The 21,636-nt window shown below is 46.6% G+C and overlaps 1 protein-coding gene across 1 annotated transcript in view; it reads left to right on the top strand.

The window, feature by feature from the left end:
• LOC118380530 (receptor for retinol uptake stra6-like) overlaps positions 1 to 17,425 on the top strand; it is a 30,656-nt gene extending 13,231 nt beyond the window's left edge. Inside the window, exons 2-5 of the mRNA XM_052515370.1 lie at positions 7,180 to 7,943; positions 10,757 to 10,823; positions 16,926 to 17,002; positions 17,251 to 17,425. Coding sequence (XP_052371330.1) covers positions 7,855 to 7,943; positions 10,757 to 10,823; positions 16,926 to 17,002; positions 17,251 to 17,425 — 408 coding nt within the window. The 5' untranslated portion in view covers positions 7,180 to 7,854. The remainder of the gene's footprint in view (positions 1 to 7,179; positions 7,944 to 10,756; positions 10,824 to 16,925; positions 17,003 to 17,250) is intronic.
• Positions 17,426 to 21,636: the final 4,211 nt, after the last annotated feature.

The raw sequence follows: 21,636 nt of genomic DNA, 5'->3' as shown, positions 1-21,636 counted from the left end.
GGTTTTTTTGTGGGATCTTGTTTTTGGTTAGTTGCCATAGTTTAACGTTTCGTTTGTGCTTTATTGTTTTTTTTTGTTCAGTGAATCAATATGTTGAACCACGCTGCACTTTGGTCCGACAATCCTTACAACGACATCCGTGACACCGACGTTGAATTCACAAACAGTGAAACCCAGGCCACCTAAGTATGATTCTCAATCAGAGACAACTAACGACACCTGCCTCTGATTGAGAACCATACAAGGCCGAAACATAGAAAAACAACCTAGAAACACAAAACATAGAATACCCACCCAACTCACGTCCTGACCAACTAAAACCAACAAATAACACAAGAAATAGAAATAGGGTCAGAACGTGACAGACAATATATACCCAGGAAAGTAGAATTACGGCGACTTTTCAAACGTCTAGTTTTCAGATTTCTACCACTTTTCAAACTTGTTCTAGTTCTACTTTCAGATTTTCTACCACTTTTCAAACTTGTTCTAGTTCTACTTTCAGATTTTCTACCACTCGAAGCACAGAACAAAAGCACAGAATGTAAACACGTGTGCATTTATTTTCAAGTGATAGAGACTCACAAACAGCGCTTTGAAAAGTATCCCGGAATTATACTTTATACTTTAGTAAAGTCATAGCGTCTATATACAGCATATTTTAAAGACACGTGATGGAAACAGGAAGTGTTGGTACGTTTTTATAAATGTCAACAGGCAACTTTTTGTGTTGTGTTGGTAAGATGAAGTATGTGTCAAATTGTGATGGAAACGATTTCTTGCGGAATTGTTGATATTCATATTGTGGGACATCTTGATGATGATGTAAAAATGTACGCTGAGAGTCGGGAAGCAAGGGAGTGTTTTAATAAATAATCGCAACGTAATGCAAAACAAGAAACACGAACACGAGCACAGACATGACACTGAAACAGAAACAACGCGGGGGAACCAAAGGGACATCATGTAGGGAAGGTCATCAGGGAAGTGATGGTGTCCATGGAAGTCTGATGACGAGCAGGTGCACGTAACGATGGTGAGCGCCGTAACGAGCAGCCTGGTGACCTAGAGGCCAGAGAGGGAACACACATCACAGTACCCCTTCCCAGACGAGCGGCTCCTAACCGCAGGACGCTGACCAAAATGACGGAGCAGACCAGACACCTCTGCAGAGGCGAGGGAATCCTGTCAATCCAGCTGAGACACAGGAGAATGGCAACCTAGAGCACCGGAGAGAGCATACCTGACGGTACCCACTCTCCAGCATGTTCGGCTCCAGCCGCAGGACGCCAACCCAAGAGACGATCCCGGGGATCAGGAGCGGACCGGTCACACCTGCTGATGCAGGTGTCGCCGGCATGGATGCTGGAACCTGACAGACTGGGAGCCAGGAGATCCGACTGAGGCACGAGAGCCTGACGAGCCAGTGGACACAGAGGAGCCTGGTCATCCGAAGAAGGGATGAAAGCCCGACGTGCCGGCTGAGGCAGGGGAGCCTGGTCATCCAACTGAGGCATGAGAGCCTGACGAGCGGTGGAGGTAGGGGAGACTGGAAATCTGGCTGAGGCATGAAAGCCTGTAGCGGCTCCCAGACCCAACGTCATTCTACCTGACACAGAAAAACACCTCTGATGCTTCCCTTAGGTGAGGTGTTATTCTTTAACGATGTGCGCTGAGAGTCAGGAAGCAAGTTCAGGAAGTGAATATATTAATAAATAAAGGTAACATTAATGTTACTTAATCAGGGAAATGGTGGAGTCCAGGTGAGTCTGGGGATGCGCAGGTGCACGTAATGATGGCGCCATAACGAGCAGCCTGGCGATGAAGAGGGAGCCGAAGAGGGAGCCGAAGAGGGAGCCGAAGAGGGAGCCGAAGAGGGAGCACACATGACAGATGTGCACTACTTCATAACGCCTTTAATCCTCAGTCTGATAGAAATACACCGCTGGTGGGAGAATTAGCTGATTTTGTGTCAATCAATCCCACAAGTCCAGAGGCAAGATACCCCTCCACCTCCAAGGTAGAGGGAACATCCCCCTCCAAGGTAGAGGGAACATCCCCCTCCAAGGTAGAGGAAACATCCCCCTCCACCTCCAAGGTAGAGGGAACATCCCCCTCCAAGGTAGAGGAAACATCCCCCTCCAAGGTAGAGGAACATCCCCCTCCAAGGTAGAGGAAACATCCCCCTCCAAGGTAGAGGAAACATCCCCCTCCAAGGTAGAGGGAACATCCACCTCCAAGGTAGAGGAAACATCCCCCTCCAAGGTAGAGGGAACATCCCCCTCCAAGGTAGAGGGAACATCCCCCTCCAAGGTAGAGGAAACATCCCCCTCCAAGGTAGAGGGAACATCCACCTCCAAGGTAGAGGAAACATCCCCCTCCAAGGTAGAGGGAACATCCCCCTCCAAGGTAGAGGAAACATCCCCCTCCAAGGTAGAGGGAACATCCCCCTCCAAGGTAGAGGGAACATCCCCCTCCAAGGTAGAGGGAACATCCCCCTCCAAGGTAGAGGGAACATCCCCCTCCAAGGTAGAGGAAACATCCCCCTCCAAGGTAGAGGAAACATCCCCCTCCAAGGTAGAGGGAACATCCCCCTCCAAGGTAGAGGAAACATCCCCCTCCAAGGTAGAGGAAACATCCCCCTCCAAGGTAGAGGAACATCCCCCTCCAAGGTAGAGGAACATCCCCCTCCAAGGTAGAGGAAACATCCCCTCCAAGGTAGAGGGAACATCCCCCTCCAAGGTAGAGGGAACATCCCCTCCAAGGTAGAGGGAACATCCCCCCTCCAAGGTAGAGGAAACATCCCCCCCAAGGTAGAGGGAACATCCACCTCCAAGGTAGAGGAAACATCCCCTCCAAGGTAGAGGGAACATCCCCCTCCAAGGTAGAGGGAACATCCCCCTCCAAGGTAGAGGAAACATCCCCCTCCAAGGTAGAGGGAACATCCACCTCCAAGGTAGAGGAAACATCCCCCTCCAAGGTAGAGGGAACATCCCCTCCAAGGTAGAGGGAACATCCCTCCAAGGTAGAGGAAACATCCCCTCCAAGGTAGAGGGAACATCCTCCAAGGTAGAGGGAACATCCCCTCCAAGGTAGAGGGAACATCCCCCTCCAAGGTAGAGGGAACATCCCCCTCCAAGGTAGAGGAAACATCCCCCTCCAAGGTAGAGGAAACATCCCCCTCCAAGGTAGAGGGAACATCCCCCTCCAAGGTAGAGGAAACATCCCCCCAAGGTAGAGGAAACATCCCCTCAAGGTAGAGGGAACATCCCCTCCAAGGTAGAGGAACATCCCCCTCCAAGGTAGAGGAAACATCCCCCTCCAAGGTAGAGGGAACATCCCCCTCCAAGGTAGAGGGAACATCCCCTCCAAGGTAGAGGGAACATCCCCTCCAAGGTAGAGGGAACATCCCCCTCCAAGGTAGAGGAAACATCCCCCTCCAAGGTAGAGAAACATCCCCCTCCAAGGTAGAGGGAACATCCCCTCCAAGGTAGAGGAAACATCCCGCTCCAAGGTAGAGGGAACATCCCCTCCAAGGTAGAGGGAACATCCCCCTCCAAGGTAGAGGAAACATCCCCCAAGGTAGAGGGAACATCCCCTCCAAGGTAGAGGGAACATCCTCCAAGGTAGAGGAAACATCCCCTCCAAGGTAGAGGGAACATCCCCCTCCAAGGTAGAGGGAACATCCCCTCCAAGGTAGAGGGAACATCCCCTCCAAGGTAGAGGGAACATCCCCCTCCAAGGTAGAGGGAACATCCCCTCCAAGGTAGAGGGAACATCCCCCTCCAAGGTAGAGGAAACATCCCCTCCAAGGTAGAGGAAACATCCCCTCAAGGTAGAGGGAACATCCCCCTCCAAGGTAGAGGAAACATCCCCCTCCAAGGTAGAGGAACATCCCCCTCCAAGGTAGAGGAAACATCCCCCTCCAAGGTAGAGGGAACATCCCCCTCCAAGGTAGAGGGAACATCCCCCTCCAAGGTAGAGGGAACATCCCCCTCCAAGGTAGAGGGAACATCCCCCTCCAAGGTAGAGGAAACATCCCCCTCCAAGGTAGAGGGAACATCCCCCTCCAAGGTAGAGGGAACATCCCCCTCCAAGGTAGAGGAAACATCCCCCTCCAAGGTAGAGGGAACATCCCCCTCCAAGGTAGAGGGAACATCCCCCTCCAAGGTAGAGGGAACATCCCCCTCCAAGGTAGAGGGAACATCCACCTCCAAGGTAGAGGGAACATCCCCCTCCAAGGTAGAGGAAACATCCCCCTCCAAGGTAGAGGGAACATCCCCCTCCAAGGTAGAGGAAACATCCCCCCAAGGTAGAGGGAACATCCCCCTCCACCTCCAAGGTAGAGGGAACATCCTCCAAGGTAGAGGGAACATCCCCCCAAGGTAGAGGGAACATCCCCCTCCAAGGTAGAGGGAACATCCCCCTCCAAGGTAGAGGAAACATCCCCCTCCAAGGTAGAGGGAACATCCCCTCAAGGTAGAGGAAACATCCCCCTCCAAGGTAGAGGAACATCCCCTCCAAGGTAGAGGAAACATCCCCTCCAAGGTAGAGGGAACATCCCCCTCCAATGTAGAGGGAACATCCCCTCCAAGGTAGAGGGAACATCCCCCTCCAAGGTAGAGGGAACATCCCCCCTCCAAGGTAGAGGAAACATCCCCCTCCAAGGTAGAGGGAACATCCCCTCCAAGGTAGAGGGAACATCCCCTCCAAGGTAGAGGAAACATCCCCTCCAAGGTAGAGGGAACATCCCCTCCAAGGTAGAGGGAACATCCCCCTCCAAGGTAGAGGGAACATCCCCTCCAAGGTAGAGGGAACATCCACCTCCAAGGTAGAGGGAACATCCCCCTCCAAGGTAGAGGAAACATCCCCCTCCAAGGTAGAGGGAACATCCCCCTCCAAGGTAGAGGAAACATCCCCTCCAAGGTAGAGGGAACATCCCCTCCAAGGTAGAGGGAACATCCCCCTCCAAGGTAGAGGGAACATCCCCCTCCAAGGTAGAGGGAACATCCCCCTCCAAGGTAGAGGGAACATCCCCCTCCAAGGTAGAGGGAACATCCCCCTCCAAGGTAGAGGGAACATCCCCCTCTAACTCCACCTCCAAGGTAGAGGGAACATCCCCCTCCAAGGTAGAGGGAACATCCCCCTCCAAGGTAGAGGGAACATCCCCCTCCAAGGTAGAGGGAACATCCCCCTCTAACTCCACCTCCAAGGTAGAGGCAACATCCCCCTCCACCTCCAAGGTAGAGGAAACATCCCCCTCCACCTCCAATAAATCAGTCTACTGTTTCCTTCTTTCTCTAGTAATTCTCCCTGAAATGGTTTACAATGAGATCCTGAAGTTGTTCCCTTAATAGTCTTTGTACTGGACCAGTTCTACCTTCAAAACCCTTCATAGTTTTACAACAAACTGATTTGCAGAAAAATGTCCTAAAATTAGCAACTGAATTGGTTCTTCGGTTGATTCTTCGTCTTTGTAAATCCAATGTACTACACTCTGTATTGAACTTCCCAACAATGTCCTTCACGTGTACAAAGACCACTACAATGTACAAAGACTGCAGTGTGGAAACAAAAGCTACAGTCTTAATCTCAGTCAGTTGGCAGGTAGCCCTAGCGATTAGAGCATATGGGGCAATAACCAAAAGGTTGCTTGTTTTAAATCCTCCGTTCTGCCCTGAGCCCCCACACAACTTCTCCCCAGGCACCGATGATGTGGACTTTGGTTAAGGCAGCCCCCCAAAAAAACACCTCTTTGATTCACAGGGTTATATGTGGAAGACACAAATATTCTTTAACATGTCTCCTCCCCTTCATCTACACAGGTTGAAGTGGACACACAGTCTGTGTCATGACAAGAGCAGGGGTTCCTGTATGAGCCTGTATGTAAAACTTTTTGTAAATGTTTATCTGATGTAGATTAAAGAACTGCGATCATTTAATATATGGAACTCCTCCTTGATGGTGAACGTGCGATGTTACGTGTGTGTGTGTGTGTGTGTGTGTGTGTGTGTGTGTGTGTGTGTGTGTGTGTGTGTGTGTGTGTGTGTGTGTGTGTGTGTGTGTGTGTGTGTGTGTGTGTGTGTGTGTGTGTGTGCGTGTGTGTGTGTGTGTGTGTGTGTGTGTGTGTGTGTGTGTCCGCTGTGTGTGTGTGTGTGTGTGTGTGTGTGTGTGTGTGTGTGTGTGTGTGTGTGTGTGTGTGTGTGTGTGTGTGTGTGTGTGTGTGTGTGTGTGTGTGTGTGTGTGTGTGATGCCCTGTTTCCCTATAATGTGTGTGGTCTCAGGTTGTGTTGCTGTCTGACACATTCCAGTTGGACTCATCCAGGCTTGGTAGGAAGGTAACCTTACACAGAGAGAGATAATGACCCTGTCTGTGACAGAGAGGAAAACCCACAGTGTTATTAATGTTATCACTATGGAACATTAAACTACCCACACAGTCCCTGTCACGATGGGGTTTATAAATGTCCATCTACCTGTCCTCTGTCTCTCTCATCCCTCCCTTCTCATTTCACCATACAACTCTCTACCAGCTACAGGTCAGTAACATTCAGTCACAGGTCAGTCACAGGTCTAGTCTCAGGTCTAGTCACAGGTCTAGTCACAGGTCAGTCACAGGTCTAGTCACAGGTCTAGTCACAGGTCTTGTTACAGGTCTTGTTACAGGTCTAGTCACAGGTCTAGTCTCAGGTCTAGTTACAGGTCTAGTCACAGGTCAGTAACAGGTCAGTCAGTAACAGTTAAAGAAAACGATAGGGTTGTTTAGGGTTGTATAGGGCTAGGGTTGTATAGGGTTAGGGTTTTACAATTCTGGTTACTTTCCTAAAATGTCTAGCCTAGTTACAGGCAACTGTACAGGAGGGTTGTCCCGGTCTGTTGCTGCCACTATGTTCCATCAGTCAGGATGTATGAATGAGGAGATGGAAGGCTTCTTTATTGAACACTGATAACTGATGTGATATTCAGTAATAACCCAGCCCGGGCAAACACACAGGAAGAATCTCTAACCCCACTAAGCTGCAGGTGGGACAGAAGATTAGCTGATTGGCTGCTGAAACTTTCTGTCCCTACTTTAATTTCACACTCTTCTCTCTCTCTCTCTCTCTCTCTCTCTCTCTCTCTCTCTCTCTCTCTCTCTCTCTCTCTCTCACACTCTCTCTCTCCCCTCTCTCTCCCCAGTGTCCCAGTCTGGTTGGTAATCCTCGTCTGAAAAAAGCCTGTTGTGGCGTGGGACTGAGAAAAGGGGGTGAGATAGACAGACAGACCCAGCCTGCAGTACGGAGCCGCAGCCTCGCAGCCAGGAGCCACTCAGCAAGGACCTGTCACATCACAGTACTGCAGCCCCACAGAGGACCCAGGCACCTGAAGGGCGAGAGAGAAGAACAGAGAGCAAAAGAGAGCAAAAGAGAGGAGACCAATCACAGGGTACGACGAGGGCACCACACCACATCACACCAGCCAGAAATGCAAACACCACCAAACTTTTGGAGAAACGACTAAACTTTTTTCCTCTTGATCAAAAGGAGACCTGTGCTGAGTTACATAGTACCTGATAGTTGGGTGAACAGCAGTGTTATACTGTTCTAGAGTGAGTTCTAGGGTGATCCGAGAGTGTTCCAGAGCGTTCCGGGAGAGTTCCAAGCGTGTTCTAGAGTGAGTTCTAGGGTTATCCGAGAGTGTTCCCGAGAGTTCCCGGGAGAGTTCCAAGCGTGTTCTAGAGTGAGTTCTAGGGTGATCCGAGTGTTCCCGAGAGTTCCCGGGAGAGTTCCAAGCGTATTCTAGAGTGTTCTATACAGTGTTCTAGAATATTTTCATCGGCCATAGGATCTGTGGGAACTAGAGCCAGACAGCAGGATGAGTGCCACTGAAGACATAGCAAAGGACTACTATGACTACCCTGATTGGAACATGGAGAACCCTGTGCCTACCAAGGTCCCAGCTGAGTGAGTACTGTTAACTCTTATTATTCCAGTTGTACAATCTCTGTTGTTCCAGACATTGTTGTTTCGTTGTTCTCTACTACTTGTTGTGGGCTTGTGACTTGGTTATCAGTGAAATCCTCTCCCTAATCCTTTCGTTGTATCAATGTTTAAAGTGTCCACCAAGGTCCCAGTCAAGTGAGTACACAGCAATGACATCTCTATGGGAGTAACTGTATTATACCATTCTGGATGACCCATCCATGTGAGAATTTACTTCTTGTTGTTTCATAGTTCTCTTCAACTTTTTGTGTGGGGTTATGATTTGAATGTTTTGAAATCTGCTTCATACACCCTTGGTTAAATGTTTGAATCATTCATTTGGGTGAACTGCTTCAATAAGGTCAAGTCTTTAACTAGATTTGCCTCAGGTGCATAAATAATATCTCCAGACAGTACATGTGGCTGAAACAGAAATATCTCCAGACAGTAGACGTGGCTGAAGCTTGGAGGTGATCAGTGTTATTAACTAATAGCCTCAGACATTAGACATGGCTGAAGCTTGGAGGTGATCAGTGTTATTAACTAATAGCACCAGACAGTAGACCTGGCTGAAGCTTGGAGGTGATCAGTGTTATTAACTAATAGCGCCAGACAGTAGACCTGGCTGAAGCTTGGAGGTGATCGGTGTTAATAACTAATAGCGCCAGACAGTAGACCTGGCTGAAGCCTGGAGGTGATCAGTGTTATTAACTACTAGCGCCAGACAGTAGACCTGGCTGAAGCCTGGTGGTGATCAGTGTTATTAACTAATAGCACCAGACAGTAGACCTGGCTGAAGCCTGGAGGTGATCAGTGTTATTAACTAATAGCACCAGACAGTAGACCTGGCTGAAGCCTGGAGGTGATCAGTGTTATTAACTAATAGCACCAGACATTAGACCTGGCTGAAGTGTGGAGGTGATCAGTGTTATTAACTAATGGCGCCAGACAGTAGACCTGGCTGAAGCCTGGAGGTGATCAGTGTTATTAACTAATAGCGCCAGACAGTAGACCTGGCTGAAGCTTGGAGGTGATCAGTGTTATTAACTAATAGCGCCAGACAGTAGACCTGGCTGAAGCCTGGAGGTGATCATTGTCATTAACTAATAGCGCCAGACAGTAGACCTGGCTGAAGCCTGGAGGTGATCAGTCTTATTAACTAATAGCACCAGACAGTAGACCTGGCTGAAGCCTGGAGGTGATCAGTGTTATTAACTAATAGCGCCCAAGGAACAGTGGGTTAACTGCCTTGTTCAGGGGCAGAACGATAGATTTTTACCTTGTCAGCTCGGGGATTCGATCCAGCAACCTTTCAGTAACTGGCCCAAAGGTCTAACCACTAGGTTACCTGCTGATAGTTTCGTTTAGTAACAGTCACTTGGTTTAGTAACACTAACATACGGTATCGTCCGTGTCAGTCAGCTGTCAATCATCGCTCTTTGTCCTGGGTTGTTTTGATTAGGGCACAGTGTAGCAAAAAATATTCCGCAACAGATATGAATGTTTTACTCAGACACTGCAGCACCTCCGTCTGTCAGCCAAACCTCCCTGCTCTGGCAGGCCTGTGTCTCATTCATTGGAAACAAACGGAAGAAAACAGACTGGGAGGGACTAGTTGAACTTGTCCAATAAGAATTGCTCATTTTAGTTTCAGTCGTAAAAGATTTTGCTATGCTGTGTCCTAATGAATATGAGCCTCTAGGCCTACGTATCATGCACGATCTATCCCTGGCATTCCTTGCTAGCATTTCTACTAGCATTAGCTTACTACGAGGCCCAGTAAATCCTATCTATCCCACCATTACTGCTGGCATTAGTCCAAGCATTACTGCTACAGGAGCTTTACTATAACTGCTGCATTACTATGAGACCCAGAAATACCAACGTTTTTTATGAAGACCTATCCCAAGATTTAGGATTATTGCTACAGTACCCATTCTATGAAGCATTTACAGCAGTACTGTGAATCGTTGTAGCCTCAACATGAAGCATTACTATGAAGCATTATAGCATTACTATGAAGCATTATAGCATTACTATGAAGCACTATAGTATTACTATGGAATAGTATAGCATTACCATTAAGCATTTTAGCATTATTATTAAGCATTACAGCATTACTATTAAGCATTATAGCATTACTGTTAAGCATTATAGCATTACTGTTAAGCATTATAGCATTACTGTTAAGCATTATAGCATTACTGTTAAGCATTATAGTATTACTGTTAAGCATTATAGCATTACTGTTAAGCATTATAGCATTACTGTTAAGCATTATAGCATTACTATTAAGCATTATATCATTACTATTAAGCATTATAGCATTACTATTAAGCATTATAGCATTACTATTATGCATTATAGCATTACTATTAAGCATTATAGCATTACTGTTAAGTATTATAGTATTACTGTTAAGCATTATAGTATTACTTTGAAGCATTGTAGATTTACTATGAGGCAATGTAGCATTACCATGAAGCATTATAGCATTACCATGAAGCATTATAGTACTACTATGAAGCATTGTAGCATTACTATGAAGCATTATAGCACTGCCATGTTGCGTTATAGCATCACCATGAAGCACTGTAGAATTACCATTAAGCATTATAGCATTTAAATGAAGCATTATAGCATTACTATGAATCATTACAGCATTACCATGAAGCATTATAGCATTCCTATGAACAATTAGAACATTATCATGAAGCATTACATTATATACAGCTGTAATACAACTACAGTACCCATAATGCAGTGTGTCTGTGTTTGTGAATGTTACTTTGCAGAGTAATCCCACCATGTGACCCTACAGCTGATGATAGACTCTACCACATCTGCATCTCTGCCATTTCTGTAAGTCCATGATGTACTACACTACCCATCATTCTCTGTTGTTTGTATGTCCATGATGTACCACAGTACCCAGAATTATCTATTGTCTGTAAGTCCATGATGTACTACAGTACCCATCATTCTCTGTTGTTTGTATGTCCATGATGTACCACAGTACCCAGAATTATCTCTTGTCTGTAAGTCCATGATGTACTACAGTACCCATAATGCTCTGTGTAACATATCTGGTTGTTTCTGTTATGCTGGGCGTACAGTACACAACTTTCAAAATCTTAACATTGCTGAGCTTCTCACATTAAACAACTACCTTTCCTGTAGTTTTATGTCTTGCCAACGTAGTGGTACGTCGACTAACTGATCTGACACAGACGGGGGTCCCACACTAATAAACTCAGCACAATAAACTGTGTTAATTTGCATCAAACTTAAAATGTGTAAATATTTGTATGAATGTAAAAAGATTCAACAACTGAGACATAAATTGAACAAGTTCCACAGACATGTGACTAACAGAAATGGAATAATGTGTCCCTGAACAAAGGGGGGGGGGGGTCAAAATCAAAAGTAACAGTCAGTTTCGGGTTTCTTGTGTGGCCACCAGCTGCATTAAGTACTGCAGTGCATCTCCTCCTCATGGACTGCACCAGATTTGCCAGTTCTTGCTGTGAGATGTTACCCCACTCTTCCACCAAGGCACCTGCAAGTTCCCAGACATTTCTGGAGGGAATGACCCTAGCCCTCACCCGCCGATCCAACAGGTCCCAGACGTGCTCAATGCGATTGAGATCCGGGCTCTTCACTGGCCATGGAAGAACACTGACCTTCCTGTCTTGCAGGAAATCACTGTAGCTCAGTTGGTAGAGCATGGCGCTTGTAACGCCAGGGTAGTGGGTTTGTTTCCCAGGACCACCCATACATAGAATGTATGCACACATGACTGTAAGTCGCTTTGGATAAAAGCGTCTGCTAAATGGCATATATTTTATATATATTTTTATATTTAGAAAGAGCAGTATGGCTGGTGGCATTGCCATGCTGGAGGGTCATGTCAGGAAGAGCCTGCAGGAAGGGTACCACATGAGGGAGGAGGGTGTCTTCCCTGTAACGCACAGCGTTGAGATTGCCTGCAATGACCACAAGCTCAGTCCGATGATGCTGTTTCACACCACCCCAGACCATGACGGACCCTCCACCTCCAAATCGATCCCGTTCCCGAGTACAGGTCTCGGAGTAACGCTCACTGTTTCGACGATAAATGCGAATCCAACCAGCACCCCTGGTGAGACAAAACAGTGACTCGTCAGTGATGAGCACTTTTTGCCAGTTCTGTCTGGTCCAGCGACGGTGGGTTTGTGCCTTACAGGTGACGCTGTTGGCCAATGATGTCAGGTGAGGACCTGCCTTACAACAGGCCTACAAGACCTGAGTCCAGCCTCTCTCAGCCTATTGCGGACAGTCTGAGCACTGATGGAGGGATTGTGTGTTCCTGGAGTAACTGGGAAAGTTGATGTTGCCATCCTGTACCTGTCCCGCAGGTGTGATGTTTGGATGTACCGATCCTGTGCAGGTGTTGTTGATCAGCTGTCCTCATAGTGGCCACATCTGCAGTCTACATCTGCAGTCCTCATGCCTCCTTGCTGCATGACTAAGGTGTAACTCGGGCAGTTGTTGTTGCCATCCTGTACCTGTCCCGCAGCTGTGATGTTTGGATGTTCCGATCCTGTGCAGGTGTTGTTACACTTGGTCTGCCACTGCGAGGACGATCAGCTGTCCGTCCTGTCTCCCTGTAGCGCTGTCTTAGTCGTCTCAGTACGGACATTGCCATTTATTGCCCTGGCCACATCTGGAGTCCTCATGCCTCCTTGCAGCATGCCTAAGGCACGTTCACGCAGAAGAGCAGGGATCCTGGGCATCTTTCTTTTGGTGTTTTTCAGAGTCAGTAGAAAGGCCTCTTTAGTGTCCTAAGTTTTCATAACTGGGACCTTAAATTGCCTACCGTCTGTAAGCTGTTAGTGTCTTAACGACCGTTCCACAGGTGTATGTTCATTAATTGTTTATGGTTCATTGAACAAGCATGGGAAACAGTGTTTAAACCCTTTACAATGGATTTTTACGAATTTTCTTTGAAAGACAGGGACGTTTCTTAGGATGTGATGATCCTCCATACCATAATGTCTCACTAAAACAATGGCGGGATTGTTAATGTAGCTACAATGAGCTGTGGCTCAAAGCAGCCTAGGTTTCTGTCAGAAATTCTAGCCAACGTTTAGATTTTTAATAACATTGCTAATGAACTTCCGAGCTGTAACAATTTGACACGTTGGCTTTGGTTAAAGGCAGAAATATGGGGACGTCTTGGACTGCTCAATGACGGGATCGGTAGCCCTCAGATTGTGTCTCTGTCGAGCATCGTGACGACCGCGCATCCCGAGATTTTGTCTTCGATCTCAAAAACATGTCAGGGACAGCTAAATCAGGGCCAAAATCATGTAAACTGTTGCTCTGGTCCACCTGAACCAGACTGTTCTGGCTCTGGTCCACCTGAACCAGACTGTTCTGGCTCTGGTCCACCTGAACCTGACTGTTAAGGCTCTGGTCCACCTGAACCAGACTGTTCTGGCTCTGGTCCACCTGAACCTGACTGTTCTGGCTCTGGTCCACCTAAACCTGACTGTTCTGGCTCTGGTCACCTCAACCTGACTGTTCTGGCTCTGGTCCACCTCAACCTGACTGTTCTGGCTCTGGTCCACCTGAACCTGACTGTTCTGGCTCTGGTCCACCTGAACCTGACTGTTCTGGCTCTGGTCCACCTGAACCAGACTGTTCTGGTTCTGGTCCACCTGAACCTGACTGTTCTGGCTCTGGTCCACCTCAACCAGACTGTTCTGGCTCTGCTCCACCTCAACCTGACTGTTCTGGCTCTGGTCACCTCAACCTGACTGTTCTGGCTCTGGTCCACCTGAACCTGACTGTTCTGGTTCTGGTCCACCTCAACCTGACTGTTCTGGCTCTGGTCCACCTAAACCTGACTGTTCTGGCTCTGGTCCACCTGAACCTGACTGTTCTGGCTCTGGTCCACCTAAACCTGACTGTTCTGGCTCTGGTCCACCTGAACCTGACTGTTCTGGCTCTGGTCCACCTAAACCTGACTGTTCTGGTCCACCTCCATGCTCTGGTCCACCTCAACCTGACTGTTCTGGCTCTGGTCCACCTGAACCTGACTGTTCTGGCTCTGGTCCACCTGAACCAGACTGTTCTGGCTCTGGTCCACCTGAACCTGACTGTTCTGGCTCTGGTCCACCTGAACCTGACTGTTCTGGCTCTGGTCCACCTGAACCAGACTGTTCTGGCTCTGGTCCACCTGAACCAGACTGTTCTGGCTCTGGTCCACCTGAACCTGACTGTTCTGGCTCTGGTCCACCTGAACCAGACTGTTCTGGCTCTGGTCCACCTGAACCTGACTGTTCTGGCTCTGGTCCACCTCAACCTGACTGTTCTGGCTCTGGTCCACCTGAACCTGACTGTTCTGGCTCTGGTCCACCTGAACCAGACTGTTCTGGCTCTGGTCCACCTGAACCTGACTGTTCTGGCTCTGGTCCACCTGAACCAGACTGTTCTGGCTCTGGTCCACCTGAACCTGACTGTTCTGGCTCTGGTCCACCTGAACCTGACTGTTCTGGCTCTGCTCACCTCAACCAGACGGTTCTGGCTTGTCTCAGCACAGTTTGTCTCAACACAGTTTGTCTCAACACAGTTTGTCTCAACGCAGTTTGTCTCAACACAGTTTGTCTCAACACAGTTTGTCTCAACACAGTTTGTCCCAGCACAGTTTGTCCCAGCACAGTTTGTCCCAGCACAGTTTGTCCCAGCACAGTTTGTCTCAACACAGGTTGTCTCAACACAGTTTGTCTCAGCACAGTTTGTCCCAGCACAGTTTGTCTCAGCACAGTTTGTCTCAGCACAGTTTGTCCCAGCACAGTTTGTCTCAACACAGTTTGTCCCAGCACAGTAGTGTGAAAAGCCCATTATGACACCATTATGTCATTACTTCACACACGTCTCACTCTCTGTCCTCTTCACGTTTACTCCACCTCTTCAGCCACATTCCCACTCTGTAATCCCCGGTGTAAAATGACTGTCTGATACTGTATAAAGCCATCAGCAACAACTCTTACACGATAAGGTTGTCTAGGTCAATATATAAATCAAATCAAATGGTATTTATAAAGCCCTTCTTACATCAGCTGATATCTCAAAGTGCTGTAAAGAAGCCCAAGCCTATAAAACCACAAACAGCCAAGCAATGCAGGTGTAGAAGCCAATATACCATGGTCTTTCCTGTAGATAAGATTACAGTGTGATTTCAACACCATTGGTGTGGTCTTCTGTAAGGACTTTATGTAACCTGATGTATTTATCCAGTAAACCCGTAGTGTTATATATCGACGGTACCATAGCTGATAACCCTCCAATCCACAACTAAACTACAGATTAAGAAGTTAATTTTTTTACTGCGGAGATGAAACCAGTCCGTTTTGGCTAAACATTCCACTCTTTGAACTCAATGTCATGTGTTTTTACTCCAAACAGGAATTTAAGGCCAAACACCATACCATAAAAGTTATTTTTTTCTTCCGTTTAGCATATCACAATCAACTTTTACCCGTTTGTTTCTATTACAAATATTGTATTAAAATATGCTAATGTATCATTAAATATGTGCAAATGAACTTTTCAGGACACTAGATTAAGTGAGCTGTGAAGTCACTCTAGGTCAATACTGCTCAGTGAGCTGTGAAGTCACTCTAGGTCAATACTGCTCAGTGAGCTGTGAAGTCACTCTAGGTCAATACTGCTCAGTGAGCTGTGAAGTCACTCTAGGTCAATACTGCTCAGTGAGCTGTGAAGTCACTCTAGGTCAATACTGTTCAGTGAGCTGTGAAGTCACTCTAGGTCAATACTGCTCAGTGAGCTGTGAAGTCACTCTAGGTCAATACTGCTCAGTGAGCTGTGAAGTCACTCTAGGTCAATACTGCTCAGTGAGCTGTGAAGTCACTCTAGGTCAATACTGCTCAGTGAGCTGTGAAGTCACTCTAGGTCAATACTGCTCAGTGAACTGTGAAGTCACTCTAGGTCAATACTGCTCAGTGAGCTGTTAAGTCACTCTAGGTCAATACTGCTCAGTGAGCTGTGAAGTCACTCTAGGTCAATACTGCTCAGTGAACTGTGAAGTCACTCTAGGTCAATACTGCTCAGTGAGCTGTGAAGTCACTCTAGGTCAATACTGCTCAGTGAGCTGTGAAGTCACTCTAGGTCAATACTGCTCAGTGAGCTGTGAAGTCACTCTAGGTCAATACTGCTCAGTGAACTGTGAAGTCACTCTAGGTCAATACTGCTCAGTGAGCTGTGAAGTCACTCTAGGTCAATACTGCTCAGTGAGCTGTGAAGTCACTCTAGGTCAATACTGCTCAGTGAGCTGTTAAGTCACTCTAGGTCAATACTGCTCAGTGAGCTGTGAAGTCACTCTAGGTCAATACTGCTCAGTGAGCTGTGAAGTCACTCTAGGTCAATACTGCTCAGTGAGCTGTGAAGTCACGCTAGGTCAATACTGCTCAGTGAGCTGTGAAGTCACTCTAGGTCAATACTGCTCAGTGAACTGCGAATCCACTCTAGGTCAATACTGTTCAGTGAGCTGTGAAGTCACTCTAGGTCAATACTGCTCAGTGAGCTGTGAAGTCACTCTAGGTCAATACTGCTCAGTGAGCTGTGAAGTCACTCTAGGTCAATACTGCTCAGTGAGCTGTGAAGTCACTCTAGGTCAATACTGCTCAGTGAGCTGTGAAGTCACTCTAGGTCAATACTGCTCAGTGAGCTGTGAAGTCCTGACTAATGGTGACCCAGTGAGACCCATGGAAACCCTTTTGTTGTGGGGTCTCCCACCCCCAGTCTTTGGTCTGACCCAGGGGAGAGGGCAGGGGGTCCACAGCTGCACAAGTGTCAAGGGTCAAATGGGTCGGGCAGAAGGACCAGACAGATGTGGCCAACTGAGATAACTGAAATGTCTCCTGGACTAATTGGTCTGTCTCCCGTTCTGTGGTGCAGCTGGTGGTCATGTTGATCCTAGCATTCCTTGCCAGGAGGATGAAGCTGGCGGATGGGCAGAAAAGGAGTTTACTCAGGTGAGACGCTCTTCTCTTACCCCATATTATAATCTTAGACCTCAACAAATACCTTTAAATGGCATCCTAATCCTCCCTTCTGTGGGAAAGTGAATTTACAAACGGAATAGGACTTTTTTATTTTATTTAAATGATATCCCCCCCAACCCTGCCGTCCACTCTGTTGCATCACATGACATCATATATCAAACCTGAAGCAGCTTGGTTCTAACATCCTGGTTCTAAATATTTTCCTGTTTGATCCCCAGCCCAGTGAACTTCCTGGACCACACGCAACACAAGGGCTTAGCTGTAGCAGTGTTTGGAGTGCTGTTCTGCAAACTGTTTGGTCTGGTCATAGCACCAAACCCTCTTCCCTTCACCACAGACCAAGCCAACAAACGTAAGGAGCAGGAAGATGTAGAAAATTGTGAAATGATATAGATCGGAGTAGTGTTTTGTTCCACAATTATTAGGAGTTCACAGCGAAACCTATTGTCATTCTTAGATCATTATTTTCACCACCAAAACTAGTTTACATACACTTAGGTTGGAGTCATTAAAACTAGTTTACATACACTTAGGTTGGAGTCATTAAAACTAGTTTACATACACTTAGGTTGGAGTCATTAAAACTAGTTTACATACACTTAGGTTGGAGTCATTAAAACTCATTTTTTCAACCAGTCCACACATTTCTTGTTAACAAACTATAGTTTTGGCGAGTCGGTTAGGACATCTATTTTGTGCAAGATACAAGTCATTTTTCAAACAGTTATTTACAGACAGAAGTGTACATACACTAAGTTGACTGTGCCTTTAAACAGCTTGGAAAATTCCAGAAAATTATGGCATGGCTTTAGAAGATTCTGATAGGTTAATTGACATCATTTTAGACATAACTTTAATTTTGGTGTACCTGTGGATGTATTTCAAGTCCTACCTCCAAACTCAGTGCCTCTTTGCTTGACATCATGGGAAAATCAAAAGAAATCAGAAAAAATTGTAGACCTCCACAAGTCTGGTTCATCCTTGGGAGTAATTTCCAAACACCTGAATGTACCATGTTCATCTGTACAAACAATAGTACGCAAGTATAAACATCATGGTACCATGCAGCTGTCATACCGCTCAGGAAGGAGACACGTTCTGGCTCCTAGAGATGAACGTACTTTGGTGCGAAAAGTGCAAATCAATCCCAGAACAACAGAAAAGGACCTTGTGAAGATGCTGGAGGAAACGGGTACAAAAGTATCTACATCCACAGTAAAACGAGTCCTATATCGACATAACCTGAAAGGCCGCTCAGCAAGGAAGAAGCCACTGCTCCAAAACCGCCATTAAAAACCCAGACTACGGTTTGCAACTGCACATGGGGACAAAGATCGTACCTTTTGGAGAAATTTCCTCTGATCTAATGAAACAAAAATAGAACTGTTTGGCCATAATGACCATCATTATGTTCAGAGGAAAAAGGGGGAGGCTTGCAAGCTGAAGACACCATCCCAACCGTGAAGCACGGGGGTGGCAGCATCATGTTGTGGGGGTGCTTTGCTGAAGAAAGGACTGGTGCACTTCACAAAATAGATGGCTTCATGAGGATGGAAAATTATGTGGATATATTGAAGCAACATCTCAAGACATCATTCAGGAAGTTAAAGCTTGGTCGCAAATGGGTCTTCCAAATGGACAATGACCCCAAGCATACTTCCAAAGTTGTTATAAGATAGCTTAAGGACGGCAAAGTCAAGGTATTGGAGCAGCCATCACAAAGCCCTGACCTCAATCCTATAGAACATTTGTGCACAGAACTGTAAAAGCGTGTGCGAGCAAAGAGGATGGGTCCTTTATGTTGTTGCTCATGGGTCCATTATGTTGTTGCTCATGGGTCCATTAAGACATGTTGTTGCTCATGGGTCCATTATGTTGTTGCTCATGGGTCCTTTATCTTGTTGCTCATGGGTCCATTATGTTGTTGCTCATGGGTCCTTTATCTTGTTGCTCATGGGTCCTTTATGTTGTTGCTCATGGGTCCTTTATGTTGTTGCTCATGGGTCCTTTATGTTGTTGCTCATGGGTCCATTAAGACATGTTGCTGCTCATGGGTCCTTTATGTTGTTGCTCATGGGTCCATTATGTTGTTGCTCATGGGTCCTTTATGTTGTTGCTCATGGGTCCATTATGTTGTTGCTCATGGGTCCTTTATGTTGCTGCTCATGGGTCCTTTATGTTGCTGCTCATGGGTCCTTTATGTTGTTGCTCATGGGTCCTTTATGTTGTTGCTCATGGGTCCTTTATGTTGTTGCTCATGGGTCCTTTATGTTGTTGCTCATGGGTCCTTTATGTTGTTGCTCATGGGTCCATTATGTTGATGCTCATGGGTCCTTTATGTTGTTGCTCATGGGTCCTTTATGTTGTTGCTCATGGGTCCATTAAGACATGTTGTTGCTCATGGGTCCTTTATGTTGTTGCTCATGGGTCCATTATCTTGTTGCTCATGGGTCCTTTATGTTGTTGCTCATGGGTCCATTATGTTGTTGCTCATGGGTCCTTTATCTTGTTGCTCATGGGTCCTTTATGTTGTTGCTCATGGGTCCTTTATGTTGTTGCTCATGGGTCCTTTATGTTGTTGCTCATGGGTCCATTAAGACATGTTGCTGCTCATGGGTCCTTTATGGTGTTGCTCATGGGTCCTTTATGTTGTTGCTCATGGGTCCATTAAGACATGTTGCTGCTCATGGGTCCTTTATGGTGTTGCTCATGGGTCCTTTATGTTGTTGCTCATGGGTCCATTATGTTGTTGCTCATGGGTCCATTATGTTGCTGCTCATGGGTCCTTTATCTTGTTGCTCATGGGTCCATTAAGACATGTTGTTGCTCATGGGTCCATTATGTTGTTGCTCATGGGTCCTTTATCTTGTTGCTCATGGGTCCTTTATCTTGTTGCTCATGGGTCCTTTATGTTGTTGCTCATGGGTCCATTATGTTGTTGCTCATGGGTCCTTTATGTTGTTGCTCATGGGTCCATTATGTTGCTGCTCATGGGTCCTTTATCTTGTTGCTCATGGGTCCTTTATGTTGTTGCTCATGGGTCCTTTATGTTGATGCTCATGGGTCCATTATGTTGTTGCTCATGGGTCCTTTATCTTGTTGCTCATGGGTCCTTTATCTTGTTGCTCATGGGTCCTTTATCTTGTTGCTCATGGGCCCTTTATCTTGTTGCTCATGGGTCCTTTATGTTGCTGCTCATGGGTCCTTTATGTTGTTGCTCATGGGTCCATTATGTTGTTGCTCATGGGTCCTTTATGTTGTTGCTCATGGGTCCATTATGTTGCTGCTCATGGGTCCTTTATCTTGTTGCTCATGGGTCCTTTATGTTGTTTCTCATGGGTCCTTTATCTTGTTGCTCATGGGTCCTTTATGTTGCTGCTCATGGGTCCTTTATGTTGTTGCTCATGGGTCCTTTATGTTGATGCTCATGGGTCCTTTATGTTGTTGCTCATGGGTCCTTTATGTTGCTGCTCATGGGTCCTTTATGTTGATGCTCATGGGTCCATTATGTTGTTGCTCATGGGTCCTTTATGTTGTTGCTCATGGGTCCTTTATCTTGTTGCTCATGGGTCCTTTATGTTGTTGCTCATGGGTCCTTTATGTTGTTGCTCATGGGTCCTTTATGTTGTTGCTCATGGGTCCTTTATGTTGTTGCTCATGGGTCCTTTATCTTGTTGCTCATGGGTCCTTTATGTTGTTGCTCATGGGTCCATTATGTTGCTGCTCATGGGTCCTTTATCTTGTTGCTCATGGGTCCTTTATGTTGTTTCTCATGGGTCCTTTATGTTGTTGCTCATGGGTCCTTTATGTTGTTGCTCATGGGTCCTTTATGTTGTTGCTCATGGGTCCATTATGTTGTTGCTCATGGGTCCTTTATCTTGCTGCTCATGGGTCCTTTATGTTGTTGCTCATGGGTCCTTTATGTTGTTGCTCATGGGTCCATTATGTTGTTGCTCATGAGTCCATTATGTTGTTGCTCATGGGTCCATTATGTTGTTGCTCATGGGTCCTTTGTTGTTGCTCATGGGTCCATTATGTTGTTGCTCATGGGTCCTTTATGTTGTTGCTCATGGGTCCATTATGTTGTTGCTCATGGGTCCTTTATGTTGTTGCTCATGGGTCCTTTATGTTGTTGCTCATGGGTCCATTATGTTGTTGCTCATGGGTCCTTTATGTTGTTGCTCATGGGTCCATTATGTTGTTGCTCATGGGTCCTTTATGTTGTTGCTCATGGGTCCTTTATGTTGTTGCTCATGGGTCCTTTATGTTGTTGCTCATGGGTCCTTTATGTTGTTGCTCATGGGTCCATTATGTTGTTGCTCATGGGTCCTTTATCTTGCTGCTCATGGGTCCTTTATGTTGTTGCTCATGGGTCCTTTATGTTGTTGCTCATGGGTCCATTATGTTGTTGCTCATGGGTCCATTATGTTGTTGCTCATGGGTCCATTATGTTGTTGCTCATGGGTCCTTTGTTGTTGCTCATGGGTCCATTATGTTGTTGCTCATGGGTCCTTTATGTTGTTGCTCATGGGTCCATTATGTTGTTGCTCATGGGTCCTTTATGTTGTTGCTCATGGGTCCTTTATGTTGTTGCTCATGGGTCC

Source organism: Oncorhynchus keta, unplaced genomic scaffold (genome assembly GCF_023373465.1).
Source record: "Oncorhynchus keta strain PuntledgeMale-10-30-2019 unplaced genomic scaffold, Oket_V2 Un_scaffold_2456_pilon_pilon, whole genome shotgun sequence".
NCBI classification, from domain to species: Eukaryota; Metazoa; Chordata; class Actinopteri; order Salmoniformes; family Salmonidae; genus Oncorhynchus; species Oncorhynchus keta.
Note: the sequence above shows the minus strand (reverse complement) of the source record. Positions and strands in the feature narration are given on the sequence as shown.